Source organism: Lonchura striata, chromosome 22 (assembly GCF_050655825.1).
Source record: "Lonchura striata isolate lonStrDom1 chromosome 22, ASM5065582v1, whole genome shotgun sequence".
NCBI lineage: Eukaryota > Metazoa > Chordata > Aves > Passeriformes > Estrildidae > Lonchura > Lonchura striata.
Window position 1 is genome coordinate 6959740 of NC_140724.1, and position 22573 is coordinate 6982312.

The 22573-nt window shown below is 60.1% G+C and overlaps 2 protein-coding genes across 5 annotated transcripts; one reads left to right on the plus strand and one right to left on the minus strand.

Moving 5' to 3' along the window:
* Positions 1-1061: 1061 nt before the first annotated feature.
* Positions 1062-9897, minus strand: PROM2 (prominin 2). The gene is made up of 23 exons (XM_085559286.1): positions 9654-9897; positions 8579-8628; positions 8265-8467; positions 8064-8184; positions 7816-7879; positions 7650-7739; positions 7359-7558; positions 7205-7279; positions 7051-7114; positions 6295-6454; positions 6044-6196; positions 5598-5721; positions 5019-5110; positions 4858-4942; positions 4608-4754; positions 4452-4523; positions 4241-4333; positions 4088-4141; positions 3672-3752; positions 2712-2780; positions 2522-2611; positions 2293-2399; positions 1062-1394 (listed from the first exon to the last, which is right to left on the minus strand). The coding sequence occupies exons 1-23, from the start codon at positions 9880-9882 to the stop codon at positions 1331-1333; spliced, it is 2487 nt and encodes an 828-aa protein (XP_085415412.1). The 5' UTR covers positions 9883-9897; the 3' UTR covers positions 1062-1330.
* A 3265-nt stretch (positions 9898-13162) lies between these two features.
* DUSP11 (dual specificity phosphatase 11) lies at positions 13163-22477 on the plus strand. Of its 4 annotated transcripts, none has more exons than XM_085559289.1 (9): positions 13163-13219; positions 13913-13988; positions 15106-15237; positions 16236-16359; positions 17313-17373; positions 17623-17669; positions 18422-18494; positions 19543-19626; positions 20564-22477. In XM_085559289.1, the coding sequence occupies exons 1-9, from the start codon at positions 13185-13187 to the stop codon at positions 22188-22190; spliced, it is 2259 nt and encodes a 752-aa protein (XP_085415415.1). In that variant the 5' UTR covers positions 13163-13184; the 3' UTR covers positions 22191-22477. The 4 variants fall into 4 exon arrangements, with proteins under 4 accessions (XP_085415415.1, XP_085415416.1, XP_085415413.1 ...); XM_085559290.1 differs by having other exon boundaries at positions 19546-19626; XM_085559287.1 differs by lacking the exon at positions 13163-13219 and having other exon boundaries at positions 13740-13988.
* The last annotated feature ends 96 nt before the right edge of the window (positions 22478-22573 follow it).

Sequence of the window (22573 nt, forward strand, 5' to 3'; positions counted from 1 at the left end):
CTGGCACCGCTCCTGAGCCCCCGGGGGCACAATCCTGACCCCAGAGCCCCCCTCAGCCATGATCCCGCTCGGCCACGAGCCCCCCTCAGCCATGAGCCCCCCTCGGCCATGATCCCCCCTCTGCCATGATCCCCCCTCAGCCATGATCCCCCCTCAGCCATGATCCTCCCTCAGCCATGATCCCCCTCAGCCATGATCCCCCCTCAGCCATGATCCCCCTCAGCCATGATCCCCCTCATCCATGATCCCCCTCATCCATGATCCCCCCTCAGCCATGATCTCCCTCGGCCATAATCCCCCCTCGGCCATGATCCCCCTCAGCCATGATCCCCCCTCAGCCATGATCCCCCTCAGCCATGATCCCCCCTCATCCATGATCCCCCCTCGGCCATGATCCCCCTCGGCCATGAGCCCCCTCAGCCATGATCCCCCCTCAGCCATGATCCCCCCTCAGCCATGATCCCCCCTCGGCCATGAGCCCCCCTCAGCCATGATCCCCCTCAGCCATGAGCCCCCTCAGTCCTGGAGCCCCCTCAGCCATGATCCCCCTCGGCCATGAGCCCCCCTCGGTCATAATCCCCCCTCAGCCATGATCCCCCTCAGCCATGATCCCCCCTCGGCCATGATCCCTCCTCAGCCATGATCCCCCCTCAGCCATGATCCCCCCTCGGCCATGAGCCCCCTCAGTCCTGGAGCCCCCTCAGCCATAACCTCAACCCTGGGGTCCCTCTAAACCCTTTCAAAGCCAAGGCCATGGGGTCCCTTCAGACCCCAAAAGCCCCAGGCCTAAAGCCCCCCTTGGCCACAGGAATGGCTTTGGCCCCAAAGATCCCACCTCAACCCCCTCGGCCCTGCAGCCCCTTCACCCCAAAACCCCTCAGCCATGGCTCCCCTCACCCCAAAACCCCTCAGCCATGGGCTCCCCTCACCCCAAAACCCCTCAGCCATGGGCTCCCCTCACCCCAAAGCCTCTCAGCCCTACAGCCCCCTCACCCCAAAGCCCCTCAGAGCCATTTCCTGCACATAACAGGGACATGGAGGGTGAGAACAAGAGCCAGGGGCAGTTTCTTAGGGGAGGATTTTAATGTGCCCTGCACGGCCCGGGTGATGCTGTGGGGTGTCAGAGGGGTGGGGGAGCCTCCCTTTCCAGCCAGGCTCAGCCGGGAGCCCCCCAGAGATCCCAAATCTCCCAATTCCCACACTTCCCACTCCCGGGAAGGATGCCAGACCCCAAAGGACACCGAGAAAGAGACGTCAGAGGGATCCGGAGCCCCGCGGGGCTTTGGCACCGCTTTGGGTTTGGGTTTGTGGCAGCTGCTGGGGCGCCGTCCTAGAGCTTGAGCGCCGTGACACGGGGGATGTGGAAGGGACAGGTCTCCTCTGACCCCGTGGAGCTGCGGGAGAGAAGGAGAAAGCCCGAGGGGTGGTCAGGGAGGAGTCCACACCCCCATCCCTTTGTCCCCCTTTGTCCCTGTGTCACCCTTGTCCCCGTGTCCTCCTGTCCCGTGTCCCCCTTGTCGTCCCTGTCCCTGTGCCCTCTCCATCTCCTTGTCCCCGTGTCCTCCCATTTCCTTCTCCTCCTGCCCCATGTCCTCCCTGTTCCCTTGTCCTTCCCTCCCTGTGTCCCCCATGTCCCCCTCATCTCCTTGTCCTCTCTATCCCCTTCTGCCTCTCATCCTCGTGTCCTCCCCATCCCCTTTTTCTCCCCATCTCCTTGTCCCCCTCGCCCCCCGTGTCCCTGTGTCCTCATCCCCCATGTCCTGCCCATCTCCTTGTCCTCCCATCCCCGCGTCCCGTGTCCCCCATCCCCATGTCCCCTATCCCCGTGTCCCTATGACCCCGTGTGTCCATGTCCCTGTGTCCCCATGTCCCCATGATGTCCCCCGTCCCTGTGTCCCGTGTCCCCATGTCCCTGTGTCTCCATGTTTCCATGTCCCCATGTCCCTGTGTCTCCATGTCCCCCGTGTCCCCCATCCCCGTGTCCCCTATCCCCGTGTCCCCATGACCCTGTGTGTCCATGTCCCTGTGTCCCCATGTCCCCATGATGTCCCCCGTCCCTGTGTCCCGTGTCCCCATGTCCCTGTGTCTCCATGTCTCCATGTCCCCGTGTCCCCCATCCCCGTGTCCCCATGTCCCCATGTCCCTGTGTCTCCATGTTTCCATGTCCCCATGTCCCTGTGTCTCCATGTCTCCATGTCCCCGTGTTCCCCATCTCCGTGTCCTCATGTCCCCATGTCCCTGTGTCTCCATGTCTCCATGTCCCCGTGTCCCCCATCCCCGGGCGCCGCTCACATGAGCCGGTTGCGGATGGGGCGGAAGTGTTTGGTGAGCCTGACAGCGAAGATGATGCTGGGGATGAGGAGGAAGGTGCAGCAGCCCAGGCTGAACCAGAAGGCGTTCTGCAAGGAGAACCCCCGTGCTGAACGGGGCCGGGAGCGGGGCGCGGGGCAGCCCCGGCCTCCGGAGGGTTTCGGGAGCTCCCCGAACTCCTCAGCGGAGCCCCGCCGAGGGGGATCCCTACCCAGGGCTCGGCGATGCGGTCGCACAGGATGACCCGCCCGTTGTCCAGGGCCGTGGCGAGCGGCTGGCACGAAGCCACGTCCTCCCTCAGCTGCGAGGAGGAGCGGAGAGAGGCGTCACAAAATGCGGGGCAGGATCCGTGGGGGCTCCTGGGCCCCAAAAACCCCCGCGGGGTGGCGGGGAGCTCTCACCGTCTGCCCGACCCAGTTGAGGTACTGGGTGAAATACCGCAGCTCCTTCCTGGCGAAGCAGCCGAGCTCCTGCACAGGGGGGAGGAAGGCAGCGTGGAGGGAGAGCCCCGCGCTTCCCAGTCCGGATTTAATCCCGTATTCCCAGCCTGGATTTAATCCTGCGCTTCCCAGTCCGGATTTAATCCCGTATTCCCAGCCTGGATTTAATCCTGCGCTTCCCAGTCCGGATTTAATCCCGTATTCCCAGCCTGGATTTAATCCTGCACTTCCCAGTCCGGATTTAATCCCGTATTCCCAGCCTGGATTTAATCCTGCACTTCCCAGTCCGGATTTAATCCCGTATTCCCAGCCTGGATTTAATCCTGCACTTCCCAGTCCGGATTTAATCCCGTATTCCCGGCCTGGATTTAATCCTGCGCTTCCCAGTCCGGATTTAATCCCGTATTCCCAGCCTGGATTTAATCCTGCACTTCCCAGTCCGGACTTAATCCCGTATTCCCGGCCCGGATTTAATCCCGCACTTCCCAGTCTGAATATAACCCCTCTTTCCCAGCCCGGATTCAGCCCTGCACTTCCCAGTCTGGAATTAACCCCTCATTCCCAGTCCAGATTTAACCCCACACTTTCCCAACCCGGATTCAGCCCTGCACTTCCCAGTCCAGATTTAACCCCTCATTCCCAGTCCTGATTTAACTCCTCATTCCCAGTCCAGATTTAACCCCTCATTCCCAGCCTGGATTTAACCCCTCATTCCCAGCCTGGATTTAACCCCTCATTCCCAGCCCGGATTTAACCCCTCATTCCCAGCCTGGATTTAACCCCTCATTCCCAGCCCAGTTCCATCCCCGCACTTCCCAGCCCGGCCCAGCCTCTCTCCAGCCTCTCTCGGGGCTGAAGGCTCCCGGTGCCCTCCTCTCCCTCTTTCCTCCTGGCCGCGGGGTTCACCCAGCCCCGCCTCACCTGCCGCAGGATCTGCTGGGCCTGCAGGGGCAGCCGGGCTTCCACCGAGGCCGTGGTGGCCAGCGTCCTCCTCACCCGCTCCTGGGGAAGCACAGGGAGGGCAGAGCATCCTCAGGGCCCGCAGCAGCGGGGTGGGTGCCCGGGGGGTGCAGGGAGCACCCCCAAATTGGCTCTGGGTGCCAGAGGGCAGGGACAGGGGGACGTGCCCTGAGCAGGAAATCCCCTTTGCAGGGAGATTTCTGGTTTGCAACAGCGAATCCAATCCCTAAAGGAGACAGATTCTCCTGGCTGGCATTTTCCCTGGCTCTCCCATCACCCTGCAGCTGTGGGGTTTTTTGGGGTTGTTTTTTTTTTTTGGCAGATGGGAGCCATGGAGCACCACGAGTTTTTTGGGGCTGGAAGAGACGTGCGAGTACCTTGAGGTGCGGTGCCAAGCGGGAGAGGAACTGGACGCTTTCTCCCAGCTTTGCCTGCGGGAAAAGGAGGTGAGAAAGGCTCAGAAACCTCAAGGTTGTCCCCTTCAAGGGCGTGCCAGTGGCACCGCTGCCAGCAGCCCAGCAGGGACTCACCACCAAAGCCTCCTGCGACTGCACCGTGGAGTTCTGCATGTGCCACAGCGCCCGCGCCTCGGCTGCGAGCCGCCCGGCCACCGTGCTGTTCCTCTGCGGGGCACGGCGGGGTCAGCGCGGCCCCGAGGCTGCCCCGAGGCTGCCCCGAGGCTGCCCCGAGGCTGCCCCGAGGCTGCCCCGAGGCTGCCCCTCCGCCCGCCCCGCCGCTCACCTGCATCTTCTGCAGCCCCTCCAGGCTCCTCGCCAAGCCGGGCAGGCTGGTCTGCACCACGGCGTTCTTCATCTGCGGGGAAACGGAGTCGGGGGCTGCCCAAAACCCAGCCCCACACCCCGCAGCGGGGCCTGGCTCCCGGCGAGCACCCCTCACCTCCTCCTGGAAGCGCCCGTAGTCCACCTCGTCCAGCCCGCTGCGGGCGAAGGTCTCCAGGTCCTGCCTGCCCTCGCTGCGGAGGAGCCGCACGTCTCCCAGGCCCACCGTGAAGTCTCCCAGGCGTTTTTGGAGATCAGCCGTGTACTGGAGGGTGGGACGGGGCGTTCTGCAGGGCTCCCGGTAAGCCCAGTACAGCTGGGGCGTCTCCCCGCCGCCAGCAGCAGCTCTGCCTGGAGCCGGCGCTCACCTTGGGGCTTCTCAGGTGCTCGTCCAGGTCGTAGGAGCTGTCGAGCTGCAGCACCTCCCAGAGCCCCGCGCCGCTCTTGCACTCCCTGCAGGGCACAGGGGCGTTGGCGGAGCGGTGCCAGAGCCGCCCTGGCCGCGCGGGGCGGCTCCCGCGGCTCTCACCGGTACGCCGAGCTGAGGTTGGAATCCCTCCTGAGGTTGAGCTGGCGGGTGAGGTTCATGGACGGAGGGAGGTTCCCGGGGGTGTCGATGAACTGGGCCGAACAGGAGGAGAAGCGGGGTCAGGGGCGCTGCCAGCAGGGATCTGGGGGTGCTCTGCCCTCGCAGGGGTACCCCGGGGTAGCTCCTCGCAGCCTGATTTTGGCTTTATTCGGACGTTGCCACGGCGGAGCCTCGCCGGGTGTGTTTGGGTCCTGCCCGCGTGTGGCACTGCCATGGGGACAGTGCCGAGCCCAGCCCCACGGCCCCAGCCCCTCTCCCAGCCCCACCACACCGAGCTGCCTGCCCAAGCACCCCCGGGGCGCCCAAGGACCAGGGAACAGCAATCAGGAGGTGAATTAACAGCACAAAGGCGATTCCCAGCTGATGATGCAAATCCGAGGTGCTAATCTAAATTTAATCTTCTGGTCTAGGACGGAGCTTTTCCAGCCGGTTTAGGGAGAAGACACAGAGCCCTTGGAGGTGTTTTGGTGCACGGAAGGAGAGATTTCCAGGGCGATGGGTGGATGTGTGGCCACCCACCTTATAAATCTCCTGGTTGACCCAATTCCTGCAAACCAGCGTCTGGATGTTGCCCCCGACCAGGAAGGTGGCGAAAACCAGGAGGATGAGGAGCCAGGAGAACAGGAAAGCCAAGCCCACGCCGCTGAAAGAGGGAGAGGAGGCGGCCGCTGGTGGCTCCGCAGCCCCGAGCGGGCAGGAAGGGACCTGCCCGGCCAGCTGCAGCCCCGCGGCCCCGACCCGAGCCCGGGCACGCCGCGCTGGGCAGGGCCCTGGCAGCGGGGTGTGCCAGGCAGCGGGGCCGGGCCGCGGGAGCCGCCAGCTCCCAGAGAGGAGCAGCTTTGGGAGAAGCGGCGGCTTCAGAAGTTTTTCCGCTGGGACCTCTCCCAGCCCCTCCCTTGGCTTTGCCGGGGTGTTTTGGGGGGCAGTGTGAGATGGAGCAGCCCCCCAGCCCCAGAGAGGCTTACACCAGGAGGAACTTGGCTCCAGCTTCTCCTCGGCACTCGTAGTCGCTGGGGTCCTCCCGCTTGGAGAGCCCGTACGCCCCCAGGGCCATTCCCGTCCCGTTGCAGGCGAGGATGAGGAGGATGATGGAGCACAGCACCGTGCCCGCGATCCACCTGCAGGGAAGAGCGGCGGGGCACAGCCTCGAGAGGCGCCTGGGGCTCGGGGCCGTTCCCCGCGGCAGCCCCCGCGCCCGGCCCGCCCCCGGGGTCACCTGTAGCGCTCGAAGCGCCGCGCCTCCCGCAGGTACGGCTGGCTCCGCTGCTCCGCCTCCGCCAGCGCCTCGCTCGCGGGCCGGGTGTAGTCGGGGAGCGGGAAGCTGTCGGCGATGGACTGCACCTTCTCCGCCGTGCGGGCCACATCGGCCCGCAGATCTGCGGGGCCAAGGCTGGGCTGGACGGGGGGATGCTCCCTGCACCCCACACCGTGTCCCCCGAGAGGATTCCCCGCGTGGAGGATGTCCCCAGGAGGATTCCCCTCGTGGAGGATGTCCCCAAGAGGATTCCCCGCGTGGAGGATGTCCCCCGAGAGGATTCCCTGAGTGGAGGATGTCCCCAGGATGATTCCCCGCGTGGAGGATGTCCCCAGGAGGATTCCCCACGTGGAGGATGTCCCCAGGAGGATTTCCTGAGTGGAGGATGTCCCCAGGAGGATTCCCCGCGTGGAGGATGTCCCCAGGAGGATTCCCCGCATGGAGAATGTCCCCAGGAGGATTCCCTGAGTGGAGGATGTCCCCAGGAGGATTCCCCGCGTGGAGGATGTCCCCAGGAGGATTCCCCACGTGGAGGATGTCCCCAGGAGGATTCCCCTCGTGGAGGATGTCCCCAGGAGGATTCCCTGAGTGGAGGATGTCCCCAGGAGGATTCCCCACATGGAGAATGTCCCCAGGAGGATTCCTTGAGTGGAGTATGTCCCCAGGAGGATTTCCCTCGTGGAGGATGTCCCCATGCGGCATGGCAGCCCCACTCACCCTGGATGAGCTGCGCCATCCTCTCCACGGCCAGCTCCGGGATGGAGTTGAAGGTGCCATTGCCCTGCAGGGAAAGAGGGGGTGCTGAGCACCTCAGCTGGAGCTGCCTGTGGGTCCTGAACCCCCCCCCCGTGCTTCACCCCGACCCCCCAACCTGGCGAATCATCTCCGCAAAGTCACTTCGGGGCAGGCCGGCCAGCGCCTTCAACACCTTCTCCACCGACGGCACCTTGGGGTGGAGGAGGGAACCCGTGAGCGCCGGGGCGGCGGCGCGGGAGGTGGCCACGGGAGCAGGAGCCCGTGCCCACCTTGGCGTAGTCGGCGCCCAGCTGCAGGCGCTGCGCCCTGCCCAGGGCGCTGGCGCAGGAGGTGCAGCGGGCATCGTCCAGGAGCGCGACCGCGGCGCGCCTCCGCTCCCGCAGCGCCGGCTCCAGCTCGGCCCGCGCCGCCGCCAGCGCCCGCGCCGTCCTGTGCACGATCTGCAAATGGTGCAGCGAGGTCTGCAGGTCTTAAAGAGAAAGCCCAGGGCTCGGTCACGCTGCTCCGCTCGGCCGCCCCGCCGAGGCCTCGCCCCGGTGTCGGCGCCCCGGCTCCGCTACCTGCGGCTCTGTCCTGCAGGTCCGCCAGCGCGGCGTAGGTCACGGCGCTGAGCTGCGCGTGGATGGAGAGCCCCACGCTCCGGCTGAGCCCTGCAAGGCACCGCGGCGCCGTCAGCACCGCATCCATCCCCCCGCAGGCTCGGGGCGCCGCCGGCGCCGCGCTTACCCCCCAGGTCGGAGAGGATCTGCTTTCGGGGCACCTCGAACTTGTCCACCACCATCTGCACGCCCTGCCGGCAACGAGGAGCCGGTCAGCCGCGGGCAGCAGCCGCCGGGAGGGGAGGGAGCACTGTGCTGCCGCTCGAAATACATCTTTAATGCAGCCACCTCTCTCCTCTTGCCTGCCAAACTATCCCCTGAGCGAAACGCGGCCACCCCTGGGCGCCGGGCGAGGCCGCCCGCCTGGGGACCCACCTGGGGGACGTTGGCCAGGTGCTGCCGCAGCGTGCGCAGCGTGGAGGGCACGGCCGCCAGCCCCGGCTCCACCTGCCCCTTCACCCGCTGGCCGCTGACGAAGGCGCAGCTGACGCTGACCCTGCGGGGAACCGGCGGGCGGTGACGGACGGGCGGCGAGCCCCGGCCGGCGCGGTTTTGGGGGTGATTCGGGGCACTCACAGCATGGCGAGGGAGGTGAGGGACAGGCAGGCCAGCAGGCAGCGGCGGCGGCAGCCCAGCGAGCGCCGGTGGGCGCGGAGGCGGCCCCCGCAGCGCCGCCGGCTCCGGCAGTAGCAGAAGCACATCCCGGCCACCGGCACGGCCACGGTGAAGAGCAGAGCCACGGCGGCACAGACGACGTAGCCCAGCTCGTACTGCACCACCTGAGCCGCAGGAGAGCCCCGTCGGCGCCGCTGCACCGAGCTCGGGGCTCTCCGAGCGCCCAGGTGCCCCGTGCCGGGTGGAAAACGCCCCCATGGCACCGCCCGGCTCACCTGCGCTGTCCGCACCGAGCCGGGGTCGTTCAGCGCTGTCCTGAGCAGCTCTGCGAAAAAATAAAGCGTGGCACAGGCACAGGGGCCCCAGCCGGTGCACCCCCAACCTTCCGGGGCAGCAGTGCTGGGGCGGAGGCTGAGCCCTCTTCTGAACCCTGGGGACCCCTGGAACCCCTCAAGAGCAGAGGCTTAACCCTGGGGACCCCTGGGGACCCTCAAGGGTAGAGGCTGAACCCTGGGGACCCCTGGAGCCGCTCTGGGACAGAGGCTGAACCCCCTTCTGAACCCTGGAACCCCTCAAGAGCAGAGGCTGAACCCTGGGGACCCCTGGAACCCCTCAAGAGCAGAGGCTGAACCCTGGGGACCCCCGGAGCTGCTCTGGGACAGAGGCTGAACCCCTGGGGACCTTCAAGGGCAGAGGCTGAACCCTGGGGACCCCCGGAGCTGCTCTGGGACCGAGGCTGAACCCTGGGGACCCCTGGAGCCTCTCTGGGACAGAGGCTGAACCCTGGGGACCCCTGGAGCCTCTCTGGGACAGAGGCTGAACCCCTGGGGACCCTCAAGGGCAGAGGCTGAACCCTGGGGACCCCCGGAGCTGCTCTGGGACCGAGGCTGAACCCCCCTCTGAACCCCGGGGACCCCCGGAGCCGGTCCGGGACACGAGGATCGCAGCCAGCACAATGCCCGAGGTCCCGGCAGCAGCGGGATCACTTTCTTTGAGGTGAGGAATCATTATCCAGCTCATCCCCACTTTTATTTTTTCCCCCTGATAAACAGAGTGCCCTCCAGGTGGTTTAGGACAATTTTCTGGATTATTCGTGGGGGATTTACCATTAACTCAAAGATCCTCCCATTTTTAATCCATCCACATCCCAGCAAGGAACGGGGATATTCATGGATCTACAACAAACATTTCTTTTGAGGCGAAGCCCTCTACCATTCACTATTTATCTGTAATTTAGAGCAGGCCGGCTACAAGAACCAGGAGGAAGATGCAGCCGAATTAATCTCATTTCCCTGCAAACCCAGCGGACTCGATTGGCCTCGGAGGTCTCTCCCGCGGCTCGGGGCTCACCTGTGGGCAGCGGGTTCTGCTGGATGAGGTCCAGGCAGCGCCGGACGAGGCCGTAGAGGGGATCGAGCGAGCTGGGCACGCGGTGCAGCGCGGGCACGCGGATCTCGGCGTGCCGCTCCGTGAAGCGCAGGACGGCGCCGGGGCCGGCGGGGTGGCACTGCTGGCTGGCAGCGGCACGCAGCAGCAGCGCCCAGGCCAGCAGCAGCAGCGGCGGCCCGGCCGCCCGCATGGCTCCGGCGGGGGCCAGCGGGGCCGGGGGCAAGGGGGGCCGGGGGCTCGCAGGGCAGGGGGATCGCAGGGGCCGGGGGCTCGCAGGGCAGGGGGATCGCAGGGGCAGGGGGATCGCAGGGGCCGGGGGATCGCAGGGCAGGGGGCTCGCAGGGCAGGGGGCTCGCGGTGCAGGGGGATCGCAGGGCAGGGGGATCGCAGGGCAGGGGGATCGCGGTGCAGGGGGATCGCAGGGCAGGGGGATCGCAGGGCAGGGGGATCGCGGTGCAGGGGGATCGCAGGGCAGGGGGCTCGCAGGGGCTGGGGGATCGCAGGGCAGGGGGATCGCAGGGCAGGGGGCTCGCGGTGCAGGGGGCTCGCGGTGCAGGGGGCTCGCAGGAGCCGGGGGATCGCAGGGCAGGGGGCTCGCAGGGGCTGGGGGATCGCAGGGCCGGGGGCTCGCAGGGCCGGGGCTCCCGGGGCCGGGGCTCGCTCAGCCTGCGAGCGGGCGCAGGGGCATGCCCGGCTCGCTGCCGCGGCGCTGCTCCGAACCTGCCTGACGGGTCGGCGGAGCCCAGACGCTGCCCCGGCTTGTTCCCCCCACGGGCTCCCCGGGGCTTGGCGGGGCTGCGTGGAGGCGTCTCCCAAACCATCCCGGGCCTGTTTCGCAAGCCCCGGCACCCCTGAGTCACCGCCGCGGGGTCCCCGCTCTCGAGGCTTGTCCCCAAACCCACGGCAAACCTCCCCCGGGTTCTGGGGAGGGGGACGGGGGGTGCTGCACCCCCTGCGCTTGGGCTGGAGGGTGTTGGACCCCAGCACAGGCAGCTTGGAAGGAGGGATTTGGGATTTTGGGCGTGGCTCGGGGCGTGGGAAAGCCTTTGTGGGGGGATGCTGGTGCGCCGATGGGGCACCGGGGGTCAGAATCACCCCTGGGAAAGCATCCTGAGAGCCGGGGGAGCAACGAGGAGACAAAAGGAGAAACACGGGGAGAGGGGCACCGGGGTGAGATGAGTTCTCCAGCCTCAGCCGGCGCCTGTCCCACGGCCCGAGGCGGCCGCGGCTCCTTCCCAGGGTCCGGATCCTGCTCCGAGCGCTAATTACAGGCTGGGCCGGGAGCGCAGGAGGCTCTGCCCCATCTCTGGGTGCCCAGACGGCCGCGGGGCATCCCGAGAGCCGCGACCCTGCTCGGCCGGGCGGGCCGGGCCGGCCCTTCCCCCGCGCCCCGCGGGGATGCTCCCGCGGCTGCTTCCCCCGTCCGGGAAGGGCTGCGGGTGCCGCCGGCTTTTTCCAGGCTCATCGCCACCACCCGCTTGGCAATGGGATGTTGGGCACGGGAAAATCCTGTCCCGGCTCGGTTTGTCCCATGCCGGGCCAGGAAATCCTGGGATTTTCAGGATTTCTGTGCCCGGCAAGGGAGCCCCGGCTGCCCCCGCGGGCGCTGGGCAGAGATGGGGATGCCGGGGATGGTTTCCCACCGCGATTTCCCATTCCCACGATGGTTTCCCAACCTCCATTTCCCGTTCCCACGGTGATTTCCTAACTCCCACGAGGATTTCCCATCCCACCCTGACTCCCATGTCCACGATGATGATTTCCCATCCCCACAATCATCTTCCATTTCCACGAGGATTTCCCATCCCCAAAATCATTTCCCATTCCCACAAACATTTCCCATTCCCACAATCATTTCCCATGTCCACAAATATTTCCCATTCCCACAAACATTTCCCATTCCCACTATCATTTCCCATTCCCACAAACATTTCCCATGTCCACAAAGATTTCCCATCCCCACAATCGTTTCCCACTCCCACCAGGATTTCCCATCCCCATTTCCATTTGGTGATTTCCCATCCCGGCCACCATTCCCCACTCCCACCACGATTTCCCACGGCAGTTCCCCACATCCACGATGTTTCCCAGGGCCAGCCAGGATGTTTTTGGGGCTGGGGGTGATTTTCGTGTCCGAGGGGAAGGGATGGAGCGACGCCTGCCCCAGCGGTGGGAGGGGATGATTTTGGGCTGGTTTTGGGGTTTTTTTGTCCTCTCTCCTCCCGGCCCAGGGGAAGCTGCTGCTCCCAGCTGTGTTTGGAGCACACCAGGACAGTGAGGCCGTTCTGGGGGGGGCCTTTGGGGCGGCACTCGTGGGGTATTTGTGGGAATGGGGGAATGTGGATGCTGGTTCCAGGGATGCTGATTCTGGGATCACCGATTAGGGACGCTGGTACTGGGGATACTGGGACCAGTCAGGGATTCTGGTACCAGCACAGAGACGCTGCTGCTGGAGTGATGGTGCTGGTTCGGTACTGGGATGGTGATGCTGGTTCTGGTACTGGGATCGTGATCTAGTTCTGGTACTGGGGCAGTGATGCTGGTTCGGTACTGGGACAGAGATGCTGGTGCTGGTGTGGTGGTGCCGATGCTGGTACTGGAGCGGTGACGCTGGTTTGGTCTCGGTGCAGTGATGCTGGTTCAGTCCTGGTTCGGTGGCGCCAGTTCAGTGGCCTTGGTTTGGTCCCGGTTCCGTCCTGGTTTGGTGGCCCTGGTTCGGTCCCGGCTCGGTTTCTGTTCAGTCCCGGTTCTGTCCCTGTTCGGTCTCGGTTCAGTCCCGGTTCTGTCCCGGTTCTGTCCCGGTTCTGTCCCTGTTCGGTCCCGGTTCTGTCCCGGTTCTGTCCCGGTTCTGTCTCGGTTCGGTCTCGGTTCAGTCCCGGTTCTGTCCCTGTTCAGTCCCGGTTCTGTCCCGGTTCTGTCCCGGTTCTGTCCCGGTTCAGTCCCGGTTCTGTCCCGGTTCTGTCCCTGTTCGGTCCCGGTTCTGTCCCGGTTCTGTCCCGGTTCTGTCTCGGTTCGGTCTCGGTTCATTCCCGGTTCTGTCCCGGTTCGGTCCCGGTTCGGTCCCGGTTCTGTCCCGGTTCGGTCCCGGTTCTGTCCCGGTTCTGTCCCTGTTCGGTCCCGGTTCTGTCCCGGTTCGGTCCCGGTTCTGTCCCGGTTCGGTCCCGGTTCGGTCTCGGTTCAGTCCCGGTTCTGTCCCGGTTCTGTCCCTGTTCAGTCCCGGTTCGGTCTCGGTTCAGTCCCGGTTCTGTCCCGGTTCTGTCCCGGTTCGGTCCCGGTTCTGTCCCGGTTCTGTCCCGGTTCGGTGTCCCCGGTCCGGTCCCGCCCCGTGGCTGCAGTACCGCCCGTGGCCGCTACGCGGCGCGATCGCCGCGGGGCGCCGCGCGAGGGGCGTGGCCTCCCTGCGATGGGCGTGGTCTCGGTGCGGGGGCGTGGCCAGCGCGGCCCCGCGCGGCCCGGAAGTGACGTCAGGCGCGTGCCGGCGGCGTCGCCGTCATGGCGGGCAGGGGAGGCTGGCGCGTCCCGGAGCGGTGAGCGCGACCGGCACGGTCCGGCACGGCCCCGGCACCGCCCCGCCCGGCCGGGGCACACACGGAACCCGGCCGGGACCTGGCAGCGGCGGCGCCGTCACATGGGTGCCGTGGGGTGGGGGGCGAGGGGCTGAGGGGGTCCGGGTGTGAGGGGATCCAGGTGTGAGGGGATCTGGGGTGAGGGAATTCACGGGTGAGGGGGTACAGGCGTGAGGGGATCCAGGTGTGAGGGGTCCGGGTATGAGGGGCTCTGGGGCCGCAGGGTTTGCAGGTATCCGGGCTTCAAACTTGGGGGTCCCTGGGCTGGACAGAGTTTGGGGGTCCCCAGGCCAGGGGGAATTTGGGGGTCCCTGAGCCAGCCAGAATTTGGGGGGCTCCCCTGAACCTGGAGGAATCTGGGGGTCCCTGGGCTGGCCAGGGTTTGGGGGGTCCCCAGAACTGTGGGGAATTAGGGGGTCCCTGGGCTGGCCAGGGTTTGGGGGGGTCCCCAGGGCAGGGGGAATTGGGGGTGCCCAGGGCAGGGATTTGGGTGGCCATGGGGGACTGCGAGGCTGTCGCAGCAGGGAGGCTGTGGGTGCCGTGGGGCTCTCCGTGCAGTGAATTGGGGGTTCCCTGGCCGGGGGGGCCGTGGTGCGGCTCTGGGGGGGCCGGGCCGGGGGTCCCCGCCCCGCCTGACCCCCACCACGGGCTCAGGTGGACGGAGTACGCCCCGCTGGGCCGCCGGCTGCCGGGCACGCGCTTCGTGGCCTTCAAGGTGCCCCTGAGCAAGGTGAGGGGGGCACCAGCGGGGCCCTGGGGGGGCTCCCTGGGGGAATTCCTGATCCCCAAATCCAGAGGGGGCACTGGGAGGGGTCGGCGTGGCAGCAGCTGGGAGGAGAGGAGCCAGCTCAGGGTGGGCAGCAGGAGGAATTCCTGCCTGGGAAGGGCAGGGAGGTTTGGGGCAGGAGGAGAGGAACCAGCTCCAGGGTGGGCAGCAGGAGGAATTCCTGCCTGGGAAGGGCAGGGAGGTTTGGGGCAGGAGGAGAGGAACCAGCTCCAGGGTGGGCAGTAGGAGGAATTCCTGCCTGGGAAGGGCAGAGAGATGCTGGAGATGCCCAAGGAGGTTTGGGACAGGGACAGGAGGAGAGGAGCCAGGTCCAGGGTGGGCAGCAGGAGGAATTCCTGCCTGGGAAGGGCAGGGAGGTTTGGGGCAGGAGGAGAGGAGCCAGCTCAGGGTGGGCAGCAGGAGGAATTCCTGCCTGGAAAGGGCAGGGAGGTTTGGGGCAGGCACAGGAATCAGCTCCAGGCTGGACATGAGGAGGAATTCCTGCCTGGGAAGAGCAGAGAGATGCTGGAGATGCCCAGAGGGGTTCGGAACAGGAGGAGAAGAAACAGCCACAGGCTGGACATGAGGAATGATTTATTCCTGGGAAGGGCAGAGAGATGTTGGAGCTGCCCAGGGAGGTTTGGGATAGAGACAGGAGGAGAAGAATGAGTTCCAGGGTAGGCAGCAGGAGGAATTCCTGCCTGGGAAGGGCAGGAGGAGAGAAATCAGCTCAGTGTGTGGTTTGTGTGGGGTTTGTGTGTGGTTTTTGTGGTCTGTGAGGTTTGTGTGTCTGGGCTGAATTCCACCCTCAAAGCTGCACTGAGTTTTTGTCACTGTGGGCTTTGGGTGGAATTTGTCACTCACCCCTGGTAACTCCCAGCTGAGCAGCCCAAAGCACTGAGGAAATCCATAAAACTGCATGATTTAAATGTATTTTTCACTCAGACAACCCCAGAATTCAGTGACCAAACTGTGATTTTCCTTTTTTTTTGCCTGAGTGCTTGTCTCTGATCTCCAGGGCACTCCAGCCTCTCCCACCCCTCAGATTTTAAAAACTGCTTTAACCCATCCTTTCCTGCAGGGCTTTGATCACAACCTCCTGCCAGAAGAGAGATTTTCCCCTCAGGACCTCATCAGGAAGGTGCAGGAGAGGAAGGAGGAGCTGGGGCTGATCATCGACCTCACCTACACCACGCGCTACTACGGGCGTGAGGTCAGCGCCGAAAACTGGGGAATTCTCCTCAAAAACGGCTCCCTGGGAGGGAGGCAGGAGCTGGATCCTCGCCAGGCCTGAGGTGGAACCTTCCAGGCCAGGGATCAATTCTCCAGCCCCCAAATCCTCTGAACCAGCCCAAATTTGGGGGTGTTGTTCATGGGGTGGGGGGGTTTGGGCTGTCCTGTGAGGGAAGAGCTCAAAACTGGGGAATTGTCCTCAAAAAATTCTCCAAAAAATTCTCCTCTCCCCTGGGAGGTGGGGAGAGGGCTTGGAATCCTCTGCCAGGGCTGAGGTGGAACCTTCCAGGCCAGGGATCAATTCTCCAGCCCCCAAATCCTTGGAACCAGCCCAAATTTGGGGATGCTGTTGAGCCAGAGTTCGGGCTCTCCTGAGGGAAGAGCTCAGTGCTCAAAACTGGGGAATTCTCCTCAAAAATGGCTCCCTGGGATTGTGTAATTAGTAAGAATTTTTGCGTGAGGAAAACTGGTTTTCTCTGTTTTATCACCTGTAAATCTTCAGTTCATAAGAATTTTTGTATGAGGAAAAGGCATCTTTTTCTGGTTTATCACTTGTGATTCATTAATTAGTAAGAATTTTTGCATGAGGAAAGCTTTTGTCCTGGTTTATCCCCTGCGACTGTGCAATTAACAGGAATTTTTGAGTGAGGAAAGCTGTTTTCCCTGGTTTATCCCATGTGACTGTGTAACTAACAGGAATTTGGTGTTTTTTCTGGAAATTGCCGTTTTTCCCTCAGGAGCTGCCACCCTGTGACTGTGTAATTAATGGGAATTTGGTGTTTTTTCTGGAAATTTTCCTGAAAATCCCTGTTTTTCCCCAGGAGCTGCTGCCCTGTGACTGTGTAACTAACAGGAATTTGGTGTTTTTTCTGGAAATTGCCATTTTTCCCTCAGGAGCTGCCACCCTGTGACTGTGTAATTAATGGGAATTTGGTGTTTTTTCTGGAAATTTTCCTGGAATTCCCTGTTTTTCCCCAGGAGCTGCCTCCGGCGCTGCGCCATGCCAAGGTCCCGACCATGGGCCACCAGGTCCCCAACAGGAAATCCTTCCTGAGGTTCCGCTACCTGGTCAGGAAATTCCTGGCAGCCAACGAGGACAACGGTGAGTGTCCTGGCCTGGGCGTGGCACGGGGAAAATCGGCAAAAAATCCGCAAAAATTGGCAATAAATTAGCCAAAAATTTGCCATAAGTAGGTAATAAATTGGCAGCAAAATTGGCAATAAGTTGCAAAAAATTGGCAAAAAAAATTGGCAACAATTTGACAATAATTGGCAATAAATCAGCCATGAATTGGCAATAAGTCGGCAAGAAATTGGCAAAAATTAGCAGTAAAGTTGCCATAAATTGCCAATAAGTTGGCAATAAGTTACCAAAAATTGGCAAAAAACTGGCAATAAGTTGGCAAAAAATTGGCAAGAAATTGGCAGAAAGTTGGTAACAAATTAGCAATAAGTTGGCAATAAATTGGCAAAAAATTTGCAGTAAGTTGGCAATAAGTTGCCAGAAATTGGTAATGTTGGGAAAAAATTTGCAATAAATTTGCTCTTAATTGGCAATAAGTTGGTAATAAATTGCCAATAAGTTGGCAATAAGTTGCCAAAAATTGGCAAAAAACTGGCAATAAGTTGGCAAAAAATTGGCAAGAAATTGGCAGAAAGTTGGTAACAAATTAGCAATAAGTTGGCAATAAATTGGCAAAAAATTTGCAGTAAGTTGGCAATAAGTTGCCAGAAATTGGTAATGTTGGGAAAAAATTTGCAATAAATTTGCTCTTAATTGGCAATAAGTTGGCAATAAATTGGCAATAAGTTGGCAATAAATTGGCAATAAGTTGGTAATAAATTGGCAATAAGTTGGTAATAAATTGGCAATAAGTTGGTAATAAATTGGCAATAAGTTGGTAATAAATTCGCAATAAATTGGCAACAAATTGGCAAAAAAAAAGGCAAAAAAAAGGCAAAAATTGGCAATAAATTGTCAAAAAATGGCCAGAAATTGGGCTGGTTCTGGGGGGATTTGGGGAAAGCAGCTCCGTGTCCCTGTGTGTGTTACAGACAAACTCATCGGGGTGCACTGCACGCACGGCTTGAACAGGACTGGCTACCTGGTCTGCAGGTGAGTTCTGCCAGCCCAAACCCGGGGCTGCCAATTCCAGGAGGGATTTTTGGCACCCCAAACTCGCCAGGATTCACAGCTTTTGTTAGGGGGTGGTTTTCATCCCAAAATTCAGCAGTAAACGCTGATTTTCCATAAATAAAAGGTTTAAAACTCTTTTTTTTGTTTGTTTTTTTTCTGTTTGAGTCATCGCCAGCCTGTCAGTGTTTTCCTAATTGTGTAATTAATTAATTTTGCTGCTCTTTTCAGGTACCTGATTGAGGTGGAAGGCATGGAGCCCAATACTGCCATAGAGTGTGAGTGTCCTGCTGGGCTGGGCGATTTTTGGGATGGCTCCAAACATTTTGGGAGCAAACTTTTAAACAAGTTTGTTGGTTTTTTTTAAATAGGTTTAAGTAGCTTTTTCTTCTTATTTGGTTTTTTTTTTTTTGAGAAAAGTGTAAAATATTGTTAATTCAAGTGTTTATAAGTATGAAAAGTGAATAGTTTTGTACAACAGAACTTTTCTTTTTGTTGTTTTGAAGAGATGGTAAATTTAGGAGAGGTGTTTTTTGTGGATTGTAGTTCGGTTTGCTGAATTCTTTATTAGCTTTTGTGGCATTATATAAATAATATATTATTATATATTATATATGCTTCTTATTAAGTAATATATTATCTAAAATATGTAAATATATTTTTACTGTATTAAAGCTTTTTATTAGCTTTTTTGGCACTTACTATATAAATAATATATAAATAATGTGTTATACATTATATATATTTATTATTAAGTAATATGTTGTATAAAAATATATAAATATATTTTTATTATATCAAAGCTTATTATTAGCTTTTTTGGATTGTAATGTCTTAGGCTCTGGTGGGTTACAGGTATTTTTTTGGGTTTTTAGTTTAGAGGTTTTGAAGAAAAAGAAGAATTATAGTTCAGGGAGGGTTTTTCTTGTTTTAGTTAGCTAAAAACCAAGTGCAAAGCAGATTTTTTTGGGAGGGTTTCAGCTCAGCAGCCACGAGGGTGTGACGAGTGTTGGGGTAACTCTGTCCCCAGTGTTCAACAGAGCTCGAGGGCACCCTATGGAGAGGAGCAACTACATCCAGGACCTGCAGAGGAGGGCCCAGAGGTGAGTCTGGGGTGCCAGGGGTGCCAGGGAGCTCAGCCCGGGGTGCCAGGGGTGCCAGGGAGCTCCTGGAGCATCTCCTGGGGCTCAGTCTGAGTTTCCAGGGGTGCCAGGGAGCTCCTGGGGCTCAGCCTGGGGTGCCAGGGAGCTCCTGGAGCAGCTCCTGGAGCAGCTCCTGGGGCTCAGTCTGAGTTTCCAGGGGTGCCAGGGAGCTCCTGGGGAAGCTCCTGGAGCTCAGCCTGGGGTGCCAGGGGTGCCAGGGAGCTCAGCCCGGGGTGCCAGGGGTGCCAGGGAGCTCCTGGAGCAGCTCCTGGGGCTCAGTCTGAGTTTCCAGGGGTGCCAGGGAGCTCCTGGAGCTCAGCCTGGGGTGCCAGGGGTGCCAGGGAGCTCCTGGGGAAGCTCCTGGAGCTCAGCCTGGGGTGCCAGGGAGCTCCTGGGTCTCAGCCTGGGGTGCCAGGGAGCTCCTGGAGCTCAGTCTGAGTTTCCAGGGGTGCCAGGGAGCTCCTGGAGCAGCTCCTGGAGCTCAGCCTGGGGTGCCAGGGAGCTCCTGGAGCTCAGTCTGAGTTTCCAGGGGTGCCAGGGAGCTCCTGGAGCAGCTCCTGGGGCTCAGTCTGAGTTTCCATGGGTGCCAGGGAGCTCCTGGGTCTCAGCCTGGGGTGCCAGGGAGCTCCTGGAGCAGCTCCTGGAGCTCACCAAGGCTCCAGGAAGGAGCTGGGAGAGCTTCCAGGGCAGGTGGAAATTATTTGGAACCCACCAAGGGCAGGCTCAGTGGGGTGCTGGGGAGGAAATCCCTCCCTGGGAGGGGCTGGGATGGAATTCCCAGGAAATCTGGGGCTGCTCCATCCCTGGCAGGCTCCAAGGAGCAGCCTGGGGTGGGGGAAGGTGTGCCAGGGTGGGATTGAAGGTCCTTTCCAAAAATCCAAACCACTCTGGGTTGGAGCTCATGGAAACCCCCCCCCAGGCCTCCTTTCAGGGGTGAGCACTCAGTGGGGGAAGAATTCCGTTTTCCCAGTGAAAACTTCAGAATTCTCTTTCAAATTCCCTTCGAAAGCAGCTGTGAGCTGAAGAGTTTGGGCTCGGATCTGCTCAGGAGGAAAGGCAGTGCCCCAGCAAAGCCCCCCCTGGCAGTGCCCAGGTAGGTGTGTGCCCCTTCCCCTGCCCCAATCCCTCCCTTTGGGAATGATTCCAGCTGGGATTTTTCCAAGCTGCAGCTCCCCCAGCTCTGGCAAGGGTGAAAAAATTACCAAAAAAACCTTTCTAGAAGTTGTTCGGAGCCGAAATGCCAACAGCAAAGCAGTTGGGGAGCCACTGCCAGCTGTGGCACAGTTGTGGCTCCTTCCCCTCCTCCCCAGTTCCTGCTGGGAGTGGAAAATTCCTGCTGGGATTCCTGTCAGAAACTAGGAGTGAGCCTCTCTGGAAGTTCAGGCTGCAGGAGCAGGCTCTGGGTGCACCCAGAAGAGCTCTGGGTGTTCCCACCAACTCTTTTTGGGGTGCTGATTCCAAATTTCCCTGCAGGAAATGCTCTGGGTGCTCCCAGCAGTGCTTTTGGGGTTCCTGACTCCCCAATTTCCCTGCAGGAAATGCTCTGGGTGCTCCCAGCAGTGCTTTTGGGGTTCCTCACTCCCCAATTTCCCTGCAGGAAATGCTCTGGGTGCTCCCAGCAGTGCTTTTGGGGTTCCTGACTCCCCAATTTCCCTGCAGGAAAGGCTCTGGGTGCTCCCAGCAGTGCTTTTGGGGTTCCTGACTCCCCAATTTCCCTGCAGGAAAGGCTCTGGGTGCTCCCAGCAGTGCTTTTGGGGTTCCTGACTCCCCAATTTCCCTGCAGGAAATGCTCTGGGTGCTCCCAGCAGTGCTTTTGGGGTTCCTCACTCCCCAATTTCCCTGCAGGAAATGCTCTGGGTGCTCCCAGCAGTGCTTTTGGGGTTCCTGACTCCCCAATTTCCCTGCAGGAAATGCTCTGGGTGCTCCCACCAGCCCTTTTGGGGTTCCTGACTCCCCAATTTCCCTGCAGGAAAGGCTCTGGGTGCTCCACCAGCCCTTTTTGTGTTCCTGACTCCCCAATTTCCCTGCAGGAACCCCGGCAGTGCCAGGCAGGGGCGGCTGCCCGGCCCCACGGCTCAGGGACAGCCCCAGGGGCTGGGGCAGCTGCAGCACCGCGAGAAGCTGGAGCAGAGGCAGCAGAAAAAGCTGGAACATCAGGAACAGAATCATCTGGAGATGGAGCATCAGGAGCAGAGGAAGCAGAAAAGGCTGAAACATCACGAAAATAATAATCTGGAGCAGCGGAAGCAGAAAATGCTGGAACATCAGGAACAGAATCATCTGGAGATGGAGCATCAGGAGCAGAGGAAGCAGAAAAAGCTGAAACATCTGGAGATGGAGCATCTGGAAGAGAAGGAGCAGAATCATCTGGAGCAGAATTATCTGGAACAGAGGAAGAAGAAGAAGCAGAATCATCTGGAGCAGAATAATCTTGAACAGAATCATCTGGAGCAGAGGCAGCAGAAAAGGCAGAATTATCTGGAGCAGAATTATTCGGAGCAGAGGAAGCAGAAGCTCCAGTTGATGGAGCATCAGGAGCAGCGGAAGCAGAATCATCTGGAGCAGAATTATCTGGAACAGAGGAAGAAGGAGCAGAATCATCTGGAGCAGAATCATCTGGAGCAGAATTATCCGGAGCAGAGGAAGCAGAAAAAGCCAAAGCTCCAGGAGATGGAGCATCAGCAGCAGAGGAAGCAGAAGAAACACAATTATCTGAAGCAGAACAAGCTGGAACATCTGGAACAGAACCATCTGGAAACAGAGCATCTGGAACAGAACCATCTGGAAACAGAGCATCTGGAACAGAACCATCTGGAAACAGAACATCTGGAGCATCAGGAACAGAATCACCCAGAGCAGAGGAAGCAGAAGAAGCTGAAGCTCCAGGAGCAGGAGCACCAGGAGCAGAGGAAGCAGAAGAAGCTGGATAAGAGACAGCGGGAGAAGCAGAATTGTCTGGAGCAGAATCATCTGGAGATTCAGCAGCAGGAGCAGAGGAGGCAGAAAAAGGCGGATAAGAGACAGCAGAAGCAGAATTGTCTGGAGCAGAGTGCCCTGGAGCAGAGGCAGCAGAATCACGTGGAGATGGAGCAGAGGAAGCGGAAAAAACTGGATAAGAGATGGCAGAAGAAGCAGAATAATCTGGAACAGAATCATCTGGAGCAGAGGCAGCAGGATATTCTGGAACAGAATCACCTGGAACAGAATCATCTGGAACAGAATTACCTGGAGATAGAGCAGAGGAAGCAGAAAAAGCTGGATAAGAGATGGCAGAAGAAGCAGAATTGTCTGGAGCAGAATGCCCTGGAGCAGAGGCAGCAGGATTTTCTGGAGCAGAATCACCTGGAGACAGAGCAGAGGAAGCAGAAAAAACTGGATAAGAAACAGCAGAAGAAGCAGAATAATCTGGAGCAGAGGGAGCAGAATCATCTGGAGCAGAATCATCTGGAACACAAGCAGAAGAATCGCCTGGAAGAGAATCCCCTGGAGCAGAACCACCTGGAGATTCAGCACCAGGAGCGGAGGAAGCAGAAGAAGCCGGATAAGAGATGGCAGAAGGAGCAGAATCCCCTGCAGCAGCCGTGCAGCGTGCCCCCCAGGAACTGCTCTCTCTCCCCACGCCCCAAAAAGAAGAAGCAGCAGCAGGACACGTGGTGACAGGTCTCCAGCCAGGGCTGCTGCACAAGGCTGCCTTAAATCTGCTTTTTAAATCTGCTTTTTTAATCTGCTTTTTTATCTCCCTTTTCTCACTGCCCACAGCTCTGCTGCTTCTGCAGGAGTTTTTTAGCCTGGCGCTGTGCCTGATCCGTGAGGGATGCTGGAGAAACATCCCCAGAGCCTTCAACAAAGCGGGTTTTTGTTGATTTCCTCAGGGACCGGCCCCCAAAACGCCGATTTTTATGCTCCTTTTTACTAAAGTAAATTCCCACGCTGTGCAAACCCCAGCCTGGCTGTGCGGCAGTCATTTGCCCTGAGGGGCCCGCGCAGGATCCGAAGTGTGGGGGGGGTCGGGCTCGGTTTTGGGGTGAGAACGGCCGGGT

Coding starts and splice junctions, on each gene's coding strand:
- PROM2 (XM_085559286.1), bottom strand. CDS start 9,882: ATGCGGGCGGCCGGGCCGCCGCTGCTGCTGCTGGCCTGGGCGCTGCTG. Junction 4,943..5,018: donor AACCTCAGCTCGGCGTACCG/GTGAGAGCCGCG, acceptor TGTGCCCTGCAG/GGAGTGCAAGAGCGGCGCGG. Junction 4,755..4,857: donor AGCACCTGAGAAGCCCCAAG/GTGAGCGCCGGC, acceptor CCCACCCTCCAG/TACACGGCTGATCTCCAAAA.
- DUSP11 (XM_085559287.1), top strand. CDS start 13,755: ATGGGGGACTGCGAGGCTGTCGCAGCAGGGAGGCTGTGGGTGCCGTGG. Junction 18,495..19,542: donor CTGCAGAGGAGGGCCCAGAG/GTGAGTCTGGGG, acceptor TCCCTTCGAAAG/CAGCTGTGAGCTGAAGAGTT. Junction 19,627..20,563: donor CCCCCCCTGGCAGTGCCCAG/GTAGGTGTGTGC, acceptor ATTTCCCTGCAG/GAACCCCGGCAGTGCCAGGC.